This window comes from Sminthopsis crassicaudata, chromosome 3, assembly GCF_048593235.1.
Source record: "Sminthopsis crassicaudata isolate SCR6 chromosome 3, ASM4859323v1, whole genome shotgun sequence".
NCBI lineage: Eukaryota > Metazoa > Chordata > Mammalia > Dasyuromorphia > Dasyuridae > Sminthopsis > Sminthopsis crassicaudata.
The window spans coordinates 653496643-653521455 of NC_133619.1; the positions used below are offsets into that span (position 1 = coordinate 653496643).

The window sequence follows — 24813 nt, forward strand, 5'->3', positions numbered from 1 at the left end:
GGCTCAATCTAAAAGTCTTTCTACACCAATTACATTCACAAGCCTTCTCTCCAATGTCGGTTTCCTTATGTCTTCCTAGACAGAAGATATCTTTACAAGTTTTTCCACACTCAAGACTTAAAATGTTCATCAGGTTCTTTTCTAATACACATATACTGATAAGTAAGAAGAATCGAGTTCTCACTGAAAACCTTCTCACTTTTTTAAATTACAGAAAGCATTTCTTCAGTATCACTTTTCTCATGGCCACTGAGGTCTGAAGTGCACTTCACAGCTACATCCCATTGATTACCTGGAACCAAGGGCTCTAGCTCTTCAGTGAAGCATTTCCTGTATTCACTACCTTGAAGATAATCACTTCCTGAGGTCACTTTCTTACAGTGAATTAGGATCACTACAGACCATCTGAATCTCTTTCTAATTCCATAGAGTTCACAATCACTCTTTGGATATTTATCTCCTTTGAAAATAAAATCCTGCAATTCCTTCAAATAGAAGTCAAAGGGACCATCAACCATGAATATTTGCAGGTCGTGGTTTTTCACAAAAGTTCCCAGCTTTTTACTCATCTCATTTACTGTGAACCCAGTTTCTACATCTGAACAAACATATACACAAAAAGACATGCACACATGTATATACACAAATAGTAATGTAAGATAAGAGTCACTACAGATTGTCAGTAACCTGAATATACAAAGCATCACAGGTGAACTCAGTGCAAGCAACGGCTTTTAATACCCCAAGTCACATTTAAGAGACAGATTGGAGGCAACAAGGTGGTTCAGTGGATAGAGCACCAGCCCTGAAAGCAGGAAGACCTGAGTTCAAATCTGGCCTCAGACATTTACACTTCCTAGCTTTGTGACCCTGGGCAACTCACTTAACCCCAATTGTCTCAGCAAAAGTTCTAATAATAATAAAAGAGATCTAGATCATGTGTGATACATGAATCCCTAAGTACTAGACTAGTCAGAGAATTATCCTCTCCCAATGAAATATACACATTCAGTAAAGGCAGGGGCCCAAGCTGTACCAAATACTTAATGACAGCAAATTAGAGTCTTTTTCCTAATTAATGAGACTTGAGTTCAAATCAGGCCTCAGACACTAAACACTTCCTATTTAGGCAAGTCACTGAACACCCATTTCTTTAGCCAAAAAACAAGAAAAAGAATAGGAAAGGGGCTTCTACCTCAATGTTTAATGAATGACACAGGAAAAAAATAAAGACATGAGAAAGATACCAAAGATTAGAACAGAAAAGATTTATGCCATCTCCCAAATAAAAATTGCTCAAGAATATATTTGAGATAAATATATTTTGGAATTAGAAAGTACAGGAATTTTGCATTGATTATTAACATTTATAATGGGAAGACTTAATTTTTTTTTGTCATTCTCTATTTCAGGTGGGTGAGAGACATATAAGGATTTTTTCCTATAAAAATATTTGTTTTTGAAATGAAAGTAAAGTGTGAGGTATAATCTAGAATGTAACGCGGAGATTTCTTGATTCAAGATGTACAGTCAAAAATAGAGGTCATAAAAATAATTTTATGATTTCTTGCAATAATTTTTGTAATAATATCTTCAACACCAGTGAAAATGCCAACAGAAAACCATCAATATCTGATTTCTTTAAATTTACACAAAACAGAAAAATATGTCCAGAAACAAATGGGCAAAGCCTGAATTTCTTTTTTGAGTTGTAATGAATTTAATAAAACACTTTTCAAGGCTTTCTCAGTGCTTCTGTTCTATCATTACTGTAATAATAGCTTCCTTATGATTTTCGATTAGAGGATCAGGGAAGGAACAATGCAGTGGCTAGTATAGGTCCCATTGCTAATCTTTCCTATCCAAAATAGAAGGGAAAAAAAAAAACAGTCATCAAAAAAAACCTTATACTGCACTGTGGATTTTGTGATGTCTTGCAAGATGGGAGTTCCATGGAAAGGCCTTGCCACACTGATTACACTTAAAAGGTTTCTCTCCAGTGTGGATTCTCTGATGTACAACAAGACAAGAGGTAGAAATGAAAGCCTTTCCACACTGATCACACTTAAAAGGTTTCTCTCCAGTGTGGATTCTCTGATGTGTAACAAGATTGGAGCTAGATGTAAAAGCCTTTCCACACTGATCACACTTAAAAAGTTTCTCTCCAGTGTGGATTCTCTGATGTACAGCAAGATCAGATTTGGAAATGAAAGCCTTTCCACACTGATCACACTTAAAAAGTTTCTCTCCAGTGTGGATTCTCTGATGTACAGCAAGATCAGATTTGGTAATGCAAGCCTTTCCACACTGATTACACTTAAAAGGTTTCTCTCCAGTGTGGATTCTCTGATGTGTAACAAGACTGGAGCTACATGTAAAAGCCTTTCCACACTGATCACACTTAAAAGGTTTCTCTCCAGTGTGGATTCTCTGATGTACAGCAAGATCAGATTTGGAAATGAAAGCCTTTCCACACTGATCACACTTAAAAGGTTTCTCTCCAGTGTGGATTCTCTGATGTGTAACAAGACTGGAGCTAGCTGTAAAAGCCTTTCCACACTGATTACACTTAAAAGGTTTCTCTCCAGTGTGGATTCTCTGATGTGTAACAAGACTGGAGCTAGCTGTAAAAGCCTTTCCACACTGATCACACTTAAAAAGTTTCTCTCCAGTGTGGATTCTCTGATGTACAGCAAGAGCAGATTTGGTAATGCAAGCCTTTCCACACTGATTACACTTAAAAGGTTTCTCTCCAGTGTGGATTCTCTGATGTGTAACAAGACTGGAGCTAGCTGTAAAAGCCTTTCCACACTGATCACACTTAAAAAGTTTCTCTCCAGTGTGGATTCTCTGATGTGTAACAAGACTGGATCTAGCTGTAAAAGCTTTTCCACACTGATTACATTTAAAAGGTTTCTCTCCAGTGTGGATTCTCTGATGTGCAGCAAGACTGTAACTCCATATGAAAGCCTTTCCACACTGATTACATTTAAAAGGTTTCTCTCCAGTGTGGATTCTCTGATGTGTAACAAGACTGGAGCTAGTTGTAAAAGCCTTTCCACACTGATTACATTTAAAAGGTTTCTCTCCAGTGTGGATTCTCTGATGTGTAACAAGACTGGAGCTAGATGAAAAAGCCTTTAAACACTGATTACATTTAAAAGGTTTCTCTCCAGTGTGGACTCTCTGATGTGCAGCAAGACTGTAACTCCATGTGAAAGCCTTTCCACACTGATTACACTTAAAATTTTTCTCTCTAGTGTGGATTCTCTGATGTGCAACAAGACAAGAGGTAGAAATGAAAGCCTTTCCACACTGATCACACTTAAAAGGTTTCTCTCCAGTGTGGATTCTCTGATGTACAGCAAGATCAGATTTGGAAATGAAAGCCTTTCCACACTGATCACACTTAAAAGGTTTCTCTCCAGTGTGGGTTTTCTGATGTGCAGCAAGAGTGACACTCCATGTGAAAGCCTTTCCACACTGATTACATGTAAAAGGTTTCTCTCCTGTGTGGATTCTCTGATGTATAATAAGATGGGAGTTGGATATGAAAGCCTTTCCACACTGATTACATGTAAAAGGTTTCTTTCCAGTGTGGGTTTTCTCATCTTTTGCTAGAATGGAGATATTTGTAAAAGTTTTTCCCCGTTGATTGCTTAAGTAAGTCTTTCCATACTGAAGATTTAAGCACGGCTTCTGTCTAGGGTGGATTGTCTGATGGTCAAGCGGGAATGATCTATAATCGGAAGCTCTCCTGCATTTAGTACTTTCATGAGACACCTCTCCAGGATGAGGACTAGCAAGAGCTGGATTCCAAGCAAAGGCTTTCCCACACTGATCATATCCATATCTTTTCATTCCAAGGGGGTAAGAAAGAGATGAGTGACAGGATGAGGTTGCTTCACATACATCACTTCCTGAGGTCATTTTCTTTCTGTGATTTAGAACGGAAGGCCATCTGAATCTCTTCCCAAATTCATACAATTCACGATCACTCTTTGGATGTTTATCTTCTTTGAGAAGAAAATCATGCAATTCCTTCCAATTGAAGTCACAGGGACAATCATTCATGAAGCTTTGCATGTCGTGTTCTTTCATAGAAATTCCCAGCTTTTTAGTCATCTCATGTACTGTGAACCCAGTTTCTACATCTGAAGAAGACAAACATATACACAAAAACACATACAAACATGTAGAAACACAAATAATAAATGGAACATAAGAACCACTGCAGCTTGCGACCATACTAACTATACAAAACTTCATAGGTGTACTCAGTGCAAGCAATGGCTTATAATAATCCAAGTCATTTTTAAGAAGAGACAGACAGGAGGCAGTGAGGTGGTGCAGTGGATAGAGCACCAGCCCTGAAAGAAGGAAGACCAGAGTTCAAAGCTGGCCTCAGGCACTTACCCTTCCTAGCTGTGTGACCCTGGGCACTTGTCTCAACAAAAATGATGATGATGATAATAATAATAATAAAAAAACAGAGACAGATAATGTGTGAGCCATGAAGAGTACTGGACCAATCAGAGACTTATCCTTTCCCAATGAAATATACACACTTAGCAAAGGCAGAGGCCCAAGGCCAAGATGACTAGCAAATACTTAATGACACTAGATTAGAGTCTTCTTTCTGCTGGAATGGTTTTTCCCAATTAGAGGGAAAACTCAGCCAACACACCATTGAAAACTACAGAGCAGATAAGGAGTAGGCTGCTTTTAGAGATATGTGGGGCAGTACCACATTTACTCATATGGGGAAAAAGTGAACATCCAAATGAGTTCGATGATAATAGGGAAATTCAGAAGGGATTCAATGAAAAATGAAAACGCTACAAGATTTAAAAGATTACTTTAGATTCCACATCTCTGGGAAGGCAGTGGTTAACTCTCCTAAAAGCATAAACAAAGGTTACAGACATGTTGGTTTTTGACCCAGTAACTAAAGACAGAGAAAGTTTATTTTTATTTGCTTCTTTTCTCCTAATGGTGTATATGGAAGTCAAAGGGCATATATATATATATATATATATATATATATATATATATATATATATATATATATATATATTTTTGAGTCTGGGGTTAAGTGACTTGCCCAGGGTCACACAGCTAGGAAGTGTTAAGTGCCTGAACCCAAATTTGAACTCGGGTCCTCCTGAATTCAGGGCTGGTGCTCTATCCACTGCGCCCCCTAGCTGCCCGAATATATACTTCTGTAACTCTTTTGTCATACATCCATAGTGTTCTCCAAATTGAGTGCATCAGTTCATAATTTCAGCAATATTATGTTAGTGTCCCTAACATGATATTAAAACAATGATATTAAACATGATATTAAAATAATAATAACTAAATAATAATAATTAATTGATAAAAATAGTAATGAAATAATAAAATATTAACATGATATTAAAATGATGTTTTTGATTTGTATGTTCCTAATCAATAATAACTTAGAATATATTCTCTAAGGTTGTAAACAGTTTTAATTTCTTCATCAGAAGCGACCTATTCCTATCCCTTTGAGTATTGAGAGGTGAGCTCAGCATCTGAGAAGTTTTGTCTAGAAGGGGCCCTTTCTGTTTCTCTTTCCATTGCCTGCTCCTGCCCCTCCCTGAGCCAGAGGTGAAAGAATAGGAGGCTGAGAGCCCAGGCCAATGCAGTTGCCCCTGGAGCTTGCTCTTGGCTAACTTAGCAGAGTCTGCCTAGAGGGCATAGCCTTTTATCTGAGTCAAATCTCTGGCTAGGTAGATGAGGTCCCTCCCAAGATCCTATGAAGGCCTGGAAAACTTCTGCACTTTAATTCACTTTTGCTGCTCAAGATGAATTGTGAGGCATTTATTTTTTGTTTTGGGGGAGAGTGGGAGGGAGCTAAGTGTTACCTGTCCTCCCCTCGCCCATTCTTTTAAGCCCATTTTCATGGAGCTTCTCTAAAAAATGTGGCGATAAAATCTCAAAAAAGTACAGCCAACACCATAATGGACACAGACTTGGTGCCCTCAGATGACTGAACACTCAATCTGGGATGCAGCGCAGTAGGGATCCCTTCTGAGCTGTTTGTGCGCATTTTGAACTGAGGATGAACACCACGAAAAGAGAGGAAATGGTCCTTACCCAGGGACAGCAGGTTCTGGACATTCTCCAGTGTGACCTCCCAGTACAGCTCCTTCTGAGACGGGGGCAGGATCTCCCACTCTTCCTCAGTGAAGTCCACCACAATATCCCTGATTGTCACCAACTCCTAAACCATCAAAAGTCACTTGATTTACTGCTGAAAGGGACTCCAGAATCCATCTAGCCCAACCCTCATCAAGACAGAGTAAGTTGAAGCAGAAATGGGATTTGCCTCATATCTATCAGATTAGCTAAGAAGACCAAAGTGATCAATGCTGGAAAGAATGGGGGAATACTGGGCCACTAGGGCACTGCTGAGGAAATGTGAAGTGAGCCAAGGCTTCGAAGAGCAACTTGGAACAATGCACAATGGGCAACCAAACTCTGCAGATCTTTGGATCACGTAAAGCACCACTAGGTCTGTAATGTTCCAAAGTGATCCTAAACAGAGGGAAAGGGCCTACATGTGCAAAAATAGGCACAGCAAACCTTTCCTGGGCGCTGTGGCAACTGAGGAAATTCCCACCAATTGGGGGAATGGCTGAACAAGCTATGGCATGTGAATATAACGAAATAGTATTGTAAAATGAGAAATGATGAACAGGCAGATTTCAGAAAGGACAGAAAAACCAAACTAATGGAAAATGAAATGACCAGAGCCAGGAAAAGATTGTATACAGAATCAGCAACAGAGGGTGATGATCAATTATGAAAGGACTGTCCCTTCTCAGGAGCACAAGGATCTAAGGCAAATTCAAATGACTCAAGAAGGAAAAGGCTTTGCACACCCTAACTGAAGAAGCGATGGGCTCTGAAGGTGATTGAAGAATATAGCTTTTAGTTACTTTATTCTTTTTTTTTTCTCTTTTGATGTATCATTTTTCACAACGTTGATCAATGGGGATGTCAGTTTTAAATGATAGCACGGATAGATACCTATATCAAGTTGCCCACCATTTTGTTAGGGAAGGAGCGAAAGGATGGTGAAAAATGTACAACTCCAAATCTTATAAACATGAACGCTCCAATTGATCATGACATGAAATTGAAAAGAATTTAAAACAAACAAGTGAATGTACCTTTTTGTATCTGGGTCCTACTTCTTTCTGACTCTCTATGAGACCCAAGAGATCCAACCCAAAGCACAGGTCAGGCAAGGAGGAGAGAGGGTGTCTGTGACATCTGAGGAAATGTAACCCCCCACTCCTGGAGTCTGCCCCACCCCCAGGGGATAAATAAGCCACAGTTTACTCTCCTGCTGGTCCCTGAGCTCCCTGACTCTGGCTTTCCCTACCAAGGACCCTGACCATTCCCACCACAGGATCAAAGAGATGGTCTTTATGTGGCTCCTGGCACACGGCAGACACCACGACACCCAGCCCAGCGTCCTCACACCTTCCTCTTCCTCTCTGCCCCAGGGACAGTGGCCTCCTGGCTTAGGTTTAACCAGGACCCTCTGTCCCCTGCCCTGGACTTTTTCAGTGGCTTTCTCCTGTTTGCTAAGGCCTCCTCCCTCACCTCCTGCCAATTTCTCCCTTTCTGAAAACAAGGTTTTCCTGGTCTCCCAAACTTCTGAACCTTGCCTCGGAGAGTAGCTCCCATCTACACTGTCCAGAGCAGGTGTGGACAGAGCTCAGGAGATCTTTTCTCCCCTGGGAGCTCCTTGAGGGCAGATCGGATGGTTTTCTTTCCCTTCCTCTGCACCCTCAGTGCCCCAAAGAGCACTTTTCTAAACATTTATTGACTTGATCTAAGACCTGGGAAAGGAAAGGGACTCGGACAGCCCTGGGAGCATGCGGTTGGCCTTAGGGGCAGGAAATGGGCAGTGCCAAGAGGGCAGTTCCTGCCCTGCCCGGGCCCCCTCCCGCCCTCTGACAGAAGGAAGGGCTTTCTTGGACGCCCCGAGCCGAAGCTGCTCAGCTGTGGGGAGGGGCTGCACTCACCTGGGAAGAGGAGCTCTGGCTGCTCGAGGCCATCTCTCTGCTTTCAGGCTTGGGTCCTGTGCCAGACCAGCTCGGGGGAGAAAAGGACCTCAGAGGGGGGGGCCGGGTCTGGGCCTTCCTTTCTGGACCTGGATTCGGATCCCCCACAAGGAGACAGAGAACTTTCAGGACTGGGACAATCGGTGGCCCTGCCCCAGCCTCAGGGGAGAGACTCCACCCCAGGAGGGAGGAGGGAGGGTCTGGAGGGATCAGGAATAGAGGGGGGGGGGAGATTCCCAAGCTGGAAGACTGGAGCTGATGACTTACTGCCCCCCAGGGTCAGGGACCCCATGTGACATTCATGGGATAGGGGAGGTGGGAGGCCAGCTCCTGCCGATGTGGAGGGCACTGGACAAGGGGGGGAGGGGGGAGAAATGAGCCCAAAGGGAAGGGCGGGTAGCAGAAGTGGGTGAGGTGAGGAGGGCCCAGGGTGGGACCTACCTGGGACCTGCAGGGGCAGAGCCGGCTCCCAGAAAGCAGAGAAATCTCAACTATGACCAAAGGAGGCAGAGATCGCAGCTCAGAGACGATACAGAGAGAGATCTCAGCTCAGAGAGAGATCTCAGCTCAGAGAGGATGCAGAGAGAGATCTCAGCTCAGAGAGGATACAGAGAGAGATCTCAGATCAGAGAAGATGCAGAGAGAGATCTCGGCTCAGAGAGATGGAGGCAGAGAGAGATCTCGGCTCAGAGAGAGATGGAGGCAGAGAGAGATCTCGGATCAGAGAGATGGAGGCAGAGAGATCTCTGTTCCAGGGGATTTTGCTTCTGGCCAAGGGGCTAGGGGCGGGTCCTCCTCATTCCGGGAGCCCCGCCCAATCCATGCCTTGGGAATGATTATCCCTGCCCCTCACCCCATCACTCAGAGCTCCCCTCCCCCACCTTCTCATCTCTGAGTTGGGAGGGGGAAGGAAGTCTTCATTCCAGGCCCCAGAGAAGGTGGGGCCTCTGGGGGAGGGGAATGGCTGGGGAAGCCTGAAGGTTTGTAGGAGGGAGCAGGTGTGACTAAGAAGGTAGTTGGGAGGGCGGGAGAGCAGGGAGCCCCGGAGATCCTGCTGAGGAGGGAAAATGAGGAAAGAGAGGGGAGTAGAGATGGGGCATGGAGTTCTGAGGGATGGGATAGGGGCAGTTATAATCTGAGTCCTTTTGGGAAGACTGGGATGGGGCGCGGTCATTCCCAAGAGCCGGAGCAGGCTGGGCCCTGGCATTAGAAGGAGCCACCCACACCTTCTTGGCCTAAAGCAAAATCACCTGGAGCTGAGATCTCTCCCTCTCCTCTCTGAACTGAGATCTCTAGCACCATATCTCTGGGCTGAAATCCCTTTGCCTCCTTCTCTGTGGGCGGAGATCTCTGTACCTCCATCCCCTTCTGCCTGAGATCTCTCTACCTCTATCTCTCTGAGATGAGATCTCTCCATCTCCTTCTCTCTGACATCTTTTTTGCCTCCATCCCTCTGACCTGAGATCTCTCTGCTTTCATCTCCCTTTCTGTGACCTGAGATCTCTGCCCCCCTCTCTCTGACATCTCTCCATTTCCACCTCTCTGAGATCTGAGATCTCTGTCTCCTCTCATAATTGAGATTTCTGTGCCTTCTGGGAGCAATCCCTGCACTTGCAGGACCCCAGGGCCCCTCCTTCCCTCACCACTCCTGCTAGCTGCCCTTCCCATTGGGCTCATCTTCCCCCCCCCACCTGTTGTCCAGTGTCCTCCACATGGGCAGGAGCTGGCCTCCCTCCAATTTCAGGCTCAGGGTCTCCTCCCAAAGCTCCTGGGATTTCTTCTCACTGAGGGTCACAGCTCCCTGACCACCCACCTCCCCATTGTATCAAATGAAGGGAGAGCTGCGGCTCAAGCGTCCCTGAGGTAGCTCCTGATCTTATCCTTGGGGGAAAGACATAAGGTCTAAGGGAAGGACTTAGGGAGGGAGACAGGTCCTCTTCCTGCCCAGACCTAGCTCATTTCCAGGCCGGACCCTCCCTGCTCCCTCCCGGGGTGGAGTCACTCCCTAGAGGGTTGGGAAGGGCCGTTGACTGTCCCTGCCCAGAGAGCTCTTTCTCATTCTGGGCAGGTCAGCATTCAGCCTGGGCAGAGAAGCTTCAGACCCCATCCTCCCTCTCTGGGCTCCCTATGCCTCCCCAGCCCAGCTGGCAGAGGACCCAAGGTCCAGAATCAGAGACATGAACCCTAGTGACCAGAGCCCCTCGTCCCAGCTGAGTGCAATCCCTCCAAAGAGCTGAGCAGCATCAGCCCAGGGGGCTTCTTCCTGTCCGAGCTGCAGGGTCCCTGGCAGCAGGAGGTAGTGTTCTGGTTGCTTTTCTGGAGGTCTCTGCACCAGCCTTTATTTCAGCTGAGTAATCACCACCAGAATAGTCAGGTGTGAAAATCCAAAACCGTTTTGATCTCCTTCAAAGTCTTATCTCCCTGTCTGGGGAGTAAGAGATACAGAGCATTAGAGGGTTTGACATGGATAATTTCAAATACAGAAGAGTTAAAAAAAAAGTCTGTACAGCAAAATCCAATTTAGCCACAATCACAAAAAAAGCAAGCATTTGGGAACACAGTTTTATACACAATTTCTCGCTGAGGTAGATTTTTGGTCTATAAATAGTCTTCAATGCATCATAGAAGAGCTTTAGATTGTTATACTCAATATACAAATGAACTTTATGCATCTGCTTCCTTTTACGGGGCCACAAATCTGACATTCTGTAACATTTGATTTTACTTTTGGTTAGTTGAACACTGCCTTCTTTGAGAAGGGTGATGTCAATTACTTGTAAACCTTGTAGACTTCTCATTTTTCATTTAGTACCTACTGAATTTCCCCATTATTTTCAACCAAACAATTTGGATGTTTACTGTTTTTGCCCAGATGACTAAATGTGGTACTACCCAACAAATCTCTGGAAGCTGCCTAGTCCTTATCTGTTTTACAAATTCCCCCCCAAATTAGCAAAAATTATTGCAGCGCCAAGAAACTCTAATCTACTGGCATTTAGTATTTGGTACTCATCTGGCCTTTGGCCCCTGCTTTTGCTGAATATGTATATTTAGTTGGGAGAGGATAAGTCTGTGATTGATTCAGCACTCTGAGATGCTTCTGGAGACGACAGCTCGCTACAATTGGCGCCCAACGTGGGGCAAGGACTTTTGCTTATCCTGACAAGAGGAGCTAGACCAGACCTTCGCAATTTGGTGCTCGGACACTGTTCTGATTCCAGTGGAAAAGCTTCTGATCTAGATCTCAGTCTCTCTGACCCAGAACCGTGAGTAACGAGGAAACTTTGTTAAAGATTAAGTGAGCCTGCTAATAGATAAATAAGGAACTTAACTTATTAAGGGCTAAACCAGGAATCTCTTATAGCTGAAATGGGGCAGATGTTGGCTATATTCAATCCATGGACCTCAGCCGACTCAACCCCAGCCCCAGAAGCAACCTCAGCTCTACCCCCATTCAGGAGTGGTACTATAGAGAGTATAATCAAGATAATTGAGGAGCAGAGTTTACTTGTAACCTGGGTACAGACTGCTAAACTCTTGGCTGCATTAAGACGCACATCCCCTTGGTTCTTAGAGGAAGAAAAGATAGATGTAGATAAATGGAAGCTAGTGGGATTTGAAATGAAAGAAGTTCATGCAAAAAATGGGCCTCGTTCAATTTCTGCAGAAGTATTTTATATCTACAACATAGTTCAATTAGCCTTAAACTATCAAGCAAGTTGTAGGAGAAGGAAAAGTTTTAAAAATGAACAGAGGAGGAAGTGTGAGAAAAAAAGGAAAGATCAAGATCTTGCCCTAGAGCAAGAAGATTTAAATGAGGAATTAGGGTATGATTCTCTTGAATAAGCTTCAACCCTGCCTAGAGAACAGATTATTGACAGGCCCACATCAACCCCACCTTCAGAGGTGGAGGAAGAAGGAGGGGAAGAAGCAGAAACACAAACAGAATTGCCTGTGAAGCAGCCTAAGCCTATGACAAGATTAGAAAAAGCATTGGTTAAAGCTAAGAGAGAAGGACAGGATACAAGTGATTTTATACATGCATATCCTGTGATTGAAAATATTGACTCTGTAGGTCAAAAAAGGAGAAGATATGCACCTTTAGATTTGAATAAAATTAAAGATTTGAAAAAAGGTTGTACCCTTTATGGGGCTACATCAGCTTATGTTAAAATGTTACTAGATGGTTTGTCTTATGAAGTCCTAACCCCAAATGATTGGAAATCCATAGCAAGGAACCTGGAACCTGGAGAAAATTTATTATGGCTTGCTGAATTTCATCAATTATGTAAAATTCAAGTCAGATGCAATTTGGAAATAGGAGTTAACACACAATTCACTTTTGAGCACTTGTCTGGTGAAGGTCGGTATGGAGAGAATTCAGAACAGACTAATTATACCATGACAATATATGAACAAATTGCTAAGGCTGCAATAAAAGCTTGGGGTGTCCTCCCTGGACAGAAAGATCGCGGAGAGGCTTTCATTAAATACAGCAAGGTCCCAATGAACCTTTTGCAGATTTTGTGGGACGTTTGCAAACTGCTGTCAAAAGAACTATTGGAGAAAATTCAGCTACAGAAATAATGACCAGACATCTGGCTAAGGAAAATGCCAATGAGATTTGCAAAAGAATTATATGGGGATTAGACAAAGATGCTCCTTTAGAGGAGATCATAAGGCGCTGTGCTACAGTGGGAACAAATGCTTTTTACACCCGGACAATGATGAACGTGGAAAGACAGGGTCCCTCCTGGCAAGGGCCTTCTAGAGAAACTCGGCGATGTTTTCAATGTGGAAAAATTGGGCATCTAAGAGCTCAGTGTAGAAATGGAGATACAGTGAGAAAACACGGTGAGAGAAGACCTAAAACTCCATATCCAAAATGTCACAAGGGCCTCCACTGGGCCTCCGAATGTAGATTGACCCAGGGAAATGACAGGTGGAGCCCAGCTACAGCCCCCCAAGTGGGGCATGATGACAGCTGATGTTACACCCAAAGAGCCTTTAGAAGGTCAGGATTCTGATTTGATCAACCAGCAGAAAAGCAATCACATGGCAGAAAGGGATTACCTGATAAGTGAGCCAAAAGGCAATCAGATTGCAAAAATGGATTACACTTGGGGAGAATACAGGCCTTTTAAACCAACAGGACTGTGTCCAGTACAAACAATTCCAATGTAATTGCCAGATGATGAGAAGAGATTTAGAAAGTGGTGAATAGAAGGTAATTAGATAGGTTAACTGCCTGGGAGAGAGGGTTTGCTTGTATTTCTTCAGCAGGAGAAGGAATCAGATGGGTGCCAACGAGTCGTATTCGCCTTGTCCATCAGAGAGAGACAGAAAAAGAGAAAGACCTCAAAATAAAGGAGAAAACCTAAGAAACATCTGACACTGAAAGAGCATGGATAATAAGAAGACTGTTAAAGAACTTTAAAAACCAGCAGGAATCATTGGACTTCCTCACACAAGATGAGACTAATGGACAATGGACTTATGGACATTTATAAATTTTCAATTTATGATTATTTGATCATGTTATTTGTTTTATACTTCCAGCAAGTATTATGTTACTATGTGCTTATGTAATCTATGTAATTATGTGTAATGCCTCCCATATTGATGGATTTATGTTTCAAGGTCATGACTATCCTATATTCTAAACAAAAGAAAGGGGGAGATGTTAGGATTACTAGGTGAGAACTCAGGTTGTCTGGACAGTGACAAGGTGAGAATTCAGGTTGTCTGGACAATTACAAGGTGAGAACTCAGGTTGACTTGATAGAAGGAGCAAGCTCATTGGTTGAAGTGGTTCTTCCCAGAAGCCCTTGCATTATCCCATGCCCATTCTCTGGGAGGATAAAAGAGGACACCACTCCAGAGATAGAAGAAGACTCTGCATTGCATCAGGCTTGACGGGGCTCTCTGAAGGAAGGGAAGTCACTTCTCTGGACAAGAGTTAACAGCAACTGCCTGGAGACAACGGTTCACTACAAGAAGGAGAATCTGTCTGAGAGATTTGAGTAGACACAGCAGATCTCTTCCCAGAGAGCGATCTGGCAGCTTCTGGAGATGACAGCTCGCTACAGACTTTGATACCTGGCTGCATCTAGGCTGATTACTCAGATCTGAAACTAAGGCTGCCTCCAGAAGCCCCGCAAGCAACCTGCTCCCAGAGAACACATTTTAGAGAAGAATATTACAATGTATAATTTTAATCCAAAGAGTGATTGTGAATTGGATGAAATTAGAAAGAGATTTTTATACTAAATTATTGTAAGAAAACGAGGACCTTGGAGAGTTCCCTCATCTGGCTGTCAGGCCAGGGACACACCCTTCCAAATACAGCTGTGAGAGGCAGAGAAAGTCTGTAGTATGTAGTAGTCATTGGAGGAGCCACTTCTGAAATGACTTTCTCCATGGCAACTCTACTGGAGCTCTATAAGCTCCCACAGATAGGAAACCAGAGGCTTAATTCAGCTTATGGTGGTTGGAGGGCAGGGACAGGCCTATGAGGGTCTGCCTATTGAAATACAAATGTCAAATACCTTTGGGGAATTCTGGTATCTAATTTACCTTTCTATTGATTCTCAGAGATGAAAAAGGGAATACAGATTTAGAGGACATCAGATTTATTAACTTCATCATGTTGGATGTAGCACATTTTGACTAGCAGACTTTACAAATCAAGAAATTGAAACTTTAAAATATTTCTTAATTGTCTTTTCAGTTAGGGCAGGTTTGATGAAGAAGATGACCCTTGAGTGGAGTTCTATGTGATCAGAAATACCTTACCAAGCTGAGATAAAGAATGAGTCCATTTTAGATAGAGGGGGATGAGGAGACTAGATTTACATGGGGTGGTGGGAGAATCTTTTGTCCAGGTAAGTCATTAAAACTGAAAAATAGTCATGTTTGGTTCCTTTTCAGATCAGCTATGGTCTCTTTGAGCCACTCATCAATGACCCACTTCAGTTTCCTTCTGTTTATCAGATGGCCAAAGATCACCACTAATAAGTCAATACAAAAATAATTATAGCAATATTTTATACTCAGAATATTTGGTTTTGTAGCAAAGGTGATTGTCATTTATGGAGATACAAATTCACTTCTGAGTCTGGTGTTTATGGAAAATCCTTATGTCCTTGTAAGAAAAGTGTGGATCACTACCAGGTCACTGGGATACTGCCAAAAAACCTGGCTATATCCATTTTGATATTTTCAGATCAGACAAGTAAGATTCCTGGGTTCAAAGATTTTTTGAAAATTATTAACCCTGTGGCCTGGGCCCTTCATGAGATGTTCTCAGTGAGATCAGAAATGGAATTCATCATAGATGGAGACAACAAGGTTGTTCTCCCCCAGAAAGTAAGGTTCCCCTCTTTGTAAAATAGATACCCAAATCTCTGATTCTCGACTTGCAATATTGCAAAAAGAGATAAGGGATTACTAACTCAGCTCACCTCTTTTTTCAGTGAGGTAGCTGCACAGCAGACTCAGCATATTTTAGCTCATTTCTTGTCATTTCAGAATTAGGATCAACTCTGAGGGATGTAGCTCTTTTCAACAATAAGGGGATACAGGTCAATTCCAATAGATGTGATGGACAGATCATTTGCATTTACAGAGAATGCTGGGGACTGCATGTGGATCACAACATAGTATTTTCCTCTTTTGATGTTGTTTACTTGCTTTTGTTTTCTCTCATTTTTTCCTCTTTCCTGTGATTTCTTTTCTACACTGTGATGTGAGGAAATATCTATAAAATTGCACATGCTTCTCATATTTTGGATTACTTGCTGTCTAGGGGAGAGAAACAGGAGCAAGGCAGGGAAAAAAATGTACCACAAGGTTTTGCAAGGGTGAATGTTGAAAACTATATTTGTTTGTATTTTTGAAATAGAGAAGTATTATAAAAAAAAAAAAAAAAAAAAAAAAAAAAAAAGAATTTAGATCACTTCAGATCCCTGTGACAGGATGAAGGAGTGAGAATCCAGATTAACTCATTCCTGAGGGTCTTTGACAAAGAAGATGGAAGGGAAGGGAAGGAGCATTAACACTACAGATGCCACGCCTCCAGCAGAAGATGAGGAAGTCAGAACCAGGCATCTATGTTACCCTGGCAGTTTTAGTTATTGCATGGCAGCCTAGTACCATGGAGAGAACTCTTGTCTAATCAGACAAGTTTGATTGAATCCTGCATCTGAAAATTATTCTACAGATGCCACTGATTAAGAGAATTTATTTTTCTAGGAAATAAATCTGAATGAAATAGCTTCTGAGGTCCTTTCCATAGCTTCTGAGGTCCTCTCCAGCTTTCAAGCTAACTCTTTTTTTTCTTTTTTTTTTTTTTTGCAAGGCAATAAGAGTTAAGTGACTTGCTCAGGGTCACACACAGCTGTCTCAGGCTGATTGAAACTCAGGTTTTCCAGAATGCAGTCCAGTCTCTAACTACTGCACCACATGCTTGAGCCTTTCAACATAAAATTTAACAAGGAATGTTAATCCTCAAGACAAGGATTTATATATTGATTTTTATAAAAATATAAGCTCCTTCAGAACAGGATTTCTCTTCTTTTGAGTAGATTATTCCGCACTAGCATGATGTCTAGGCTACTTGGAAGACACTTAATAGGTGCTTATTGAATAAAAAGCTTCTTGAATCTTAATTATCCAATTAGATTCTTATTTTTTTATCTGCCCACTTATCAACAAATAAGTATTTCGAATGGTTACACCAAAAGATAAGAAATATGATATACAATAAAGATAAGAATTTAAAGATTAAGAAAATCTCACTTGTCTCAAAAATTTAACACTACAAGCGGCAACGTAAATATGTCTATATATAATTATATGTGTATTTATAGTAAATATATTTACAAAATAATAATTTCATATCTTATATACATACATAATATTTTACCTATACGTACAAAATAAATCTAAAAATATATAAAACAAAAATATAAATATCAACAAATACAAGAAGATTAGGGAAAGAAGCCAAATATCAACAAAATAATCTTTCTAAAGAATTTCATGTTTTGTCAATATGTTTCAATAATTGCTTGTGCTTAACCTATAAAGTATTGATTGCTGTTTGGAAAAGAAGGGAGATCAGTGAGAGCGGGACAAAAAATTGGAACATAAGGTTTTGCAAAGATAAATGTTCAAAACTCTCTTTCTATCTATTTGGAACAATAAAATACAAACTAAAAAAGCATCTTAGCCTGTCCTTCTCCTAAGCCAATATTATAATACACTCATAATTAGGAACTATAAATAAATTCCTTTATCCTCTAGCAGAAAAAAGCCTGAGCTTGGAATTAAAGTGCTATAAAGTGTGATCCCAAATTTCCAATCTAATTTCACACTATACCTATTTGACATTTGGTGTTTCAGCAAAATTCCCAACTTGATGAATTAGGATCATATCATGCAATTCCACAATTTTACACAAGCACTTATGCCTAGGACACATTGCTACCTCCCTTCTGCTTCACAGCATCTTTAGCTTCCTATAGCTTCAGATTCTGTGTTCTCACTTAAAAATCCTTGCTCGATTCTCTTTTCATATCAGATAATATGGGTAAAAATTATATACGGAAAATGCATTGCATATAAAGAAGGCTAAGTAAATACTTATTCTTTCCTTCTAATTTGGTAGTATTTTATTCTTCATGGAATCATACTGTATTTATTTTTCTGACCCAATTCTCTATTATCCAGAGGAATCTAAGCTACTTAAGGGCAAGGAGTTATCATTTTTATTTTATATCTTAAGGAACCAGCTCAGCGCTTTGAATTAATAAATCATTCTAAAGGCTTTTAGGATTGTACTGGAAGCAGAAGAATTAATTATAGGGGTGAACTCTGTATTGCCCTACTTAGTCAAAAGAATACTATATTCTCTCTTCCTGTACCTTCGTTCCCAAACCCAGGACTTTCTGGGTTTTTCAACAGGTTGAAAAATTCTTATTCCAGCTTGAGATTTGGCCCAGTCTTGTAGCCTGGAGAGAATGATTGAGTTTCTAGTTCTGCTATCTAATTTCTTAGCAATCCATTCTAATTATGTGACAAATGAAAAATCTTTGAATTGTGCTCCTTGCAAGGAACTGCAGTGGAGGAACAGCAGAGGAACTAGAAAACATCCCTCAGAAAATCTTGTGGTGAACTTTCAACTAATTTGTTTCGCTTTCAGCTCCATTCCTTTCTGAAGAACCTTCAGCTTAATAATAGTGCTGGGAATGTGGTGGTTCTGGATAAGAAGAAGAACTCTGTGGCCAACTATGATGTTCTCAACAATGTGACCTTTAAAAGTGATACCAAAGTCCTGATAAAAGTGGGAGAGTTTATGCCTCAAGCTCCACTTAGCCAAGATTTAACCATCCAAGAAAAGACCATTACATGGTCCACATGGAGTAAAAAAGTAAAGGATGATTAAAATGTTGGTTTTATGAAATCTGTAAAGATAAGAAAATAGCCCATCGGAATAGTCAGTAGCATATTTTCAAAGCTGGGGAATATTCCACAAAATCTGCTTGAAGGAAACAGCTTAGAAATAAAGTTTTTTGGTTGCATAATAAATGATGATCATTAGCATTTTTCTCTCCCAAGATTTTTAAATCTTGTAATGAACAAACGACAATTGCAAGACTGTGGTTCTTGTCCAGGCACTTAGTCTTTACTCTTTGTGACCCCATGGAATGTAGATCACCACGCCCTTCTATCCTCCCCTACCTGTCCAGTTGGACCAATTCTAGAAATTTTTCCCCATATCATTCTTTATCCATCTCATCCTCTGCGTTCCTTTTCTCCTTTTGACTTGATCTGTCATGATGTTCGGGATTTTTCTGAGTCTCTTAGTATTCAGGTTCACCTTCCTTATTTGAAATTCCAAGTAAATGACTGCAATGAAATTTTTAAGTATTGACCAATTTGATCTTTTTGCTGAACCAAAGTCTTTCAAAAATTTTCTCTAGCATCATGATTCAAAAATGATTTTCCATAGTGCTGTTTTCTTAAAAGTAACACTCACAAAGTCATATACTGTTCCTGTGAAAAATACAACCATATGTATACAGACTTTTGCTAAGGTAATATCTCTACTTTTTAGTATTCTGTCTCGATTGTCCTTTCTAAGCAGGAAGCGTCTTTTAATGCCATCATACTGGTATCCCTCTGTAGCAATTTTTGAACCAAAGTACATAAAATGTTTTACTGTTTTTCTATTTTTGTCCCCTTATTTGAAACAAAATGATGGAACTAGTCATAAAGATCTTAGGTTGTTACTTAATTGTTCAATTGATTTTGTTGAGCTTCAAAGCAGTTTTCTTACTATAATCAAGAAGCTTCTTAATTCTTCTTCTCTTGCTGTCATCAGAAAGGTATTGTCTGAATAACTGAGATGTTTGAAATTTCTCCTGAAAAACTTGAGTCATCCAGGCAGACATTTTTCATAACTTGTTCTACATATAAATTAACTAAATAAAGAGAAAGTATACAACCTGATTATAATCCCAACTCTTTCCATTTATGTGTAGTAGACACATTTATTAACCCCATTTTACTAACTACGATAGAGAAGTACAAATTAAGTGATTGACTAACCTATAATCACAAAGCTCTCTGAGGCAGAATTCAAACTCAGGTCTTCCAAGTCTTCTGTTCTATCCACTGATATCAGATTCTGATCCCCATGGAACCAGATGGAGCCATTTGTATTATTGCCACAAATATCATTGTCCCACTGAAAGGGAAGTTTTGCTGTGGCTGAAATATTGAGACTTGTTTATTCTCTTCAGATGCAGATCAGTGTGTGAAATGCCCTGAAGATCAAGATCCCAATCAGGAGAGGAATCAGTGCCTCCCAAAGACAATGACCTTCCTGGACTATGAAGATCCCATGGGGATGGCTTTGGCTTCTCTGGCTGCTTGCTTGTCTTTGCTCACAGCTCTGGTTCTCTGGGTCTTTGTAAGGTACAAAAACACCCCCACAGGCAGAGCCAATAACCGGGATCTCAGCTATATCCTCCCTCATCTCCCTTTTCTTCTGCTTCCTCTGCTCTCTGCTCTTCATTGGTCACCCAACAGCAGCCCATTGCCTCCCCCGAAAAACGACCTTTGCAGTCATATTCTCAGTGGCCGTCTCCACTATTTTGGTTAAAACAATCATTGTGGTTCTGGCCTTCAGAGCCACCAGACCAGGCAGCAGGAGCAGGAAATGGATGGGAAGCAGAGCCCCCATTTCTGTTGTTCTCTTTTGCACCTTGATTCAGTTTCTGCTCTTTGCAATCTGGCTGCTGCTCTCTCCCCCATTCCCAGAGGCAGACCCAGACTCTGAACGTGAGCACATCATCCTGGGGTGCAATGAGGGCTCCCTCATTGCCTTCTCTTTTGTCCTGAGTTACATGGGAGTCTTGGCTCTGACGAGCTTTGCTGTGGCCTTTTTTGTCAGAAATCTATCTGATACTTTCAGCAAAGCCAATTCCTCACCTTCAGCATGCTGGTGTTCTGCAGCATCTGGATCTCCTTCCTCCCCACGTACCACAGCACCAAGGGGAAGATGATGGCGGCCGTGCAGATCTTCTCCATCTTAAGCTCCAGTACTGGCTTGCTAGCCTGCATCTTTATCCCCAAATGCTATGTGATCCTTCTGCAGCCCCACAGGAACACCAGGAAAACTTTAAAGAATAGTGTCAAGGCTGCAGTGCAGAATATTTCTGAAATATTCTGCAAAATTAATAGCATGAAATTTTAAGCAACCAACCCAAATTGCTCTTGCTTCCAAGTGTCCTAGTGAAACTCAAACTACTTCTGCATTTACTAAACAAGAGCTTCTTGCTGGTTCCCCACTGTTTCAAAACCACTTTCCTCAGGTCTTCAACTTCAGGAATCTGATGATGACATCTTTCAGAGTGTTCTCTCCTTTTCCCCAGTGAATGTATATTTGAATTACAGAAATTCTTCCATGGCTTTTACAGGAACATCTGCTTCCTTAACCTTTCTTCATCCATAAAATATAATTGGTGCAAATAAAATATTTTTTAAAAAGAATGGATTTGGGGTATAACTACAAATTTGTTCTGCTATCAAAAGATGGGAATATAAATTCAATTTGTCCCCCCCAGTTGTTGGCCACACCCAACAACTAATGATAGCTTTTTAAATTACTCTTTACCTCTCTTTACATAGGGTGGCTCTGGTATAAGCTATTTATAATTTTACCTTACACTAAGATTAGTCTTACTAACCAGCTTCTAGACTAAAGATTTCAACTCACTGCATTAGAGACCATTCTGAATGCAAAAAGGAACCAGGGATCACTCTACTTTTCATGATTCTTATATTTCATTCTGTCAGAATCACTGTCATTGGACTTAGATAGCTGTTGGCATCTGGTTTAATAATTCAGGTGATTGTTTTTGGAACTCATGCTTAGCTGAGGTGGTTTTTCAAAACTGCTAAACAAAAAATGCTGGGGAGATTCTGGAAACACGATGGAGTAGGTTGTTATATTTCAAGATCTGCTAATTTCCTCCAAACCACATCAAATTTGCACTTCAGGGAGAACATAGAAAAAGCCAGAAAGGGTTAGGACAGAACAGGGGAATCTTTCAAAACAGCCAGAAATGATCTGAACAAAGACCTGGGGCCATGATTAACCTATGTGATGAGCAAACACCTCCAGGCTAGCTCTGCTGAAATGTCAAGTGTAGATCCCCATGGTTAGCTACATGTGCCTTGAGAGTTAGCAGGATCCACACAAACCTTCACCTCCTGGACTGCTTGAGGAGTCTCAATTTAAGTCCAAGAAGACTGAGCAACCCTTGGCTGATTAGAAATGCCAGGCCCAGATGTACTGAAGAGCAAGCCCTGGGCATGAAGGAATCAGCACAGCAGGAGTGCAGGGGTAGAGGGGCCAAGGATACTGCTAACTGCAGGTACTTATAGGAGGATGGAGTTCTTGGTTTGGGGTTCCAGGTGAAAGGGATGAGCTGAAGCAAAGTTTGAACCACCATCCCATGATTAGAGGTGCCTTCACTAAAGAGGTGCTTAAAATACCTTATTTTTTAAAAAAAATGAAACAGCAAAGAACTCCACTCTAGAAACTTACTATGGGAACAGAGAAGACCTCACCAAAAGAGTAAGTAACATGAAATGGCTTTCTGACCAGAAAGAATTTATAGAAGTGAAAAAAAAAAAGAATCTAAAAATGAAATGAAAGACATTGAAAAAAAACCTTTTAAAAAAATTATCCAAAGAGGCAGCTAGGTGGTTCAGTGCATGGAGCACCAGCCCTGAAGTCAGGAGGACCTGAGTTCAAATGTGATCTCAGACATTTAGCAGTTCCTAGCTGTGTGACCCTGGGCAAGTCACTTAATCCCAATTGCCTCAGCAATAAAAAAATAAAAGAAAGAAAAAACCATCCAAGAAAAATAAGAAGATTATGAGGGAAAAAGATAGTCCCTACTTTCAAGGAGTTCACAATCTAATAGAGAGATAATTGTATGAAGCAATCATTTTACAAATCCTTTCCATAGCATGACTCCAAATCTTTAGCCTGAAAAGCCCTTTCACATCTCTGACTTCTATGATGGACTGCTCCATTATTTATCTTTATGTGGTAACCCTAATTTCTCTTTCCAAAGAAGAAGACAGGATTTTTCTTAGGCCTGAGGATTGCCCTAATCACCACTACTAAGGTAAACACTCACGCAGCCTCAATAGACCTTGGCAAGTTTTCTTCCTAAGAATAACCAACCACAGCAAAATGAAAAAGACTGGTACCAATCACTGAGCAAAGAGTAAAGTGTCTATTTTACAAAAAAGAATAGGATATTAAGTATCAAAGGAATAGCTGAACCTACCATTGGGGTTAAGTAAATTGCCCAGGTTAACACAGCTAGCAAGTGTTAAATATCTGAGGTTTGATTTGAACTCAGGTCTTCCTGACTTCAGAATCAGTGCTCTATCCATTGTGTCATCTAGGTGCCCTCCACTGATTCTTAAGCCACATATCTTTCCACTGTACAATGTTCCTCCTACTTTTCTTTCTTCTACTATGAAAGCTTTGATTAACAGGAAAATATTCATTAGTTATTTCATTTAGTGAACTACCTACTGTTTTATAGTAACTACTTTTTGAGATTTTGTGAATAATCTAGAGCTGAAAGGAAAACTGAAAATAAGTCTTTCATTTAGTTGACAAAATAGATGTCTAAAAGTGTTATCTGTATTAGCTTGTTGACTAATTCATCTCCCATGTGACAAGCCTGACAGTCAGCCACAAATTATGGCACAAGAATGTTCTTGAAAACCAAATTCCCAAATAAAAACTTGGAAAGCAGATGACTGTTACATCTTTTTCATGTTTTTTCCTTCCTAATGAAGAAAATCCTATACCAAATGTGCTTTAAGCAGACACCATTATGTTAACTATTTCCTAAACATGTGCTAAACTAACAGCTTCAGCTGAGAAGAGCATAATTCATATTATGAATATATTCTGTATTACTAAATACAAAAAAGAGAACATAATCATCTTGTGAATTTGTAGCAAATTCATAAGCCCTTATCCTATTCTAAACAGAACACATGCTCAGACTCAGAACTTTTTAAAAATTAAAAAAGTGGGGGGAAAAAAGTGGAAAAGATTGCATTGTGAGGAAGTTAGCATATTCATGTACTTCTGACCATAGTCAATGTTCTAATAGAAGCTGAAATTCTGGAGAAGTGTTCTTCTTTTGAGTGGAAGTAGAACTAGATGTCTGTAAGGTCCCTTTCTGTTAATAGTTAGTAGTTGTTTGTTTTTCATTTTCGAAGATCAATGGCATCATGCTGGGTGATGTCTTTTCGCGCAGATGAACTGGATTTAAGTGAAGCAGAGTTATAGAATATTGTCTGCCTCACTCTCTCTTCCAGAGTCATCAAAGTCAATGGTAAGGCGAAGTCAAGATGCCTGGTAACGATCTGGAATGCAGTGGATGACTTTGGTCCCTACAATATCTGACCAAGTTCTAGGCATTCCATCTTGTCTGCTTTAGCTGCCTTCATAGCCATTGGAACAAATTGTTCTCATCCAATCATTTCACTGGAGAAGTCTTCATATCCTTGGAATAGACACATCTAACTTGCCAACAGGTTTGAGGTACTCTCAATCTTGTTTAACCCTTCTACTTAAATGATTTGTAGATTTATAACTGTAATGAAATTTGGAGGTCATCTACTCCAACTCTCTCATTTTACACATAGGGAAATTGAGACCCTGCAAAGGTCTGGTCTAGCTCCTCTTGTCAGGATAAGCAAAAGTCCTTGCCCCACGTTGGGCGCCAATTGTAACGAGCTGTCGTCTCCAGAAGCTGCTGGATCGCTCTCTGGGAAGAGATCTGCTGTGTCTACTCAAATCTCTCAGACAGATTCTTCTTCCTGTAACGAACCGTTGTCTCCAGGCAGTTGCTGTTAACTCTTGTCCAAAGAAGTGACTTCCCTTCCTGCAGAGAGCCCCATCAAGCCTGATACAATTCAGAGTCTTTCTCTTGAATCCTGGCTCTGAATCTCCTCCAACTCTTATCCTTCTTCAGGCCGATCTGCTCTCTGCGCCCAGTGCTGTCTCTTTTTATCCTCCCAGAGAATGGGCGTGGGATAATGCAAGGGCTTCTGGGAAGAACCACCCCAGCCAATGAGCTTGCCCCCTCTATCAAGT

General features: G+C 41.1%; 1 protein-coding gene across 1 annotated transcript; it reads right to left on the reverse strand.

Moving 5' to 3' along the window:
* Window positions 1-1335: 1335 nt before the first annotated feature.
* Window positions 1336-8199, reverse strand: LOC141564689 (uncharacterized). Its single transcript, XM_074307464.1, has 3 exons — window positions 8067-8199; window positions 6124-6250; window positions 1336-4154 (listed from the first exon to the last, which is right to left on the reverse strand). The coding sequence occupies exons 1-3, from the start codon at window positions 8097-8099 to the stop codon at window positions 1906-1908; spliced, it is 2409 nt and encodes an 802-aa protein (XP_074163565.1). The 5' UTR covers window positions 8100-8199; the 3' UTR covers window positions 1336-1905.
* Between the last annotated feature and the right edge of the window lie 16614 nt (window positions 8200-24813).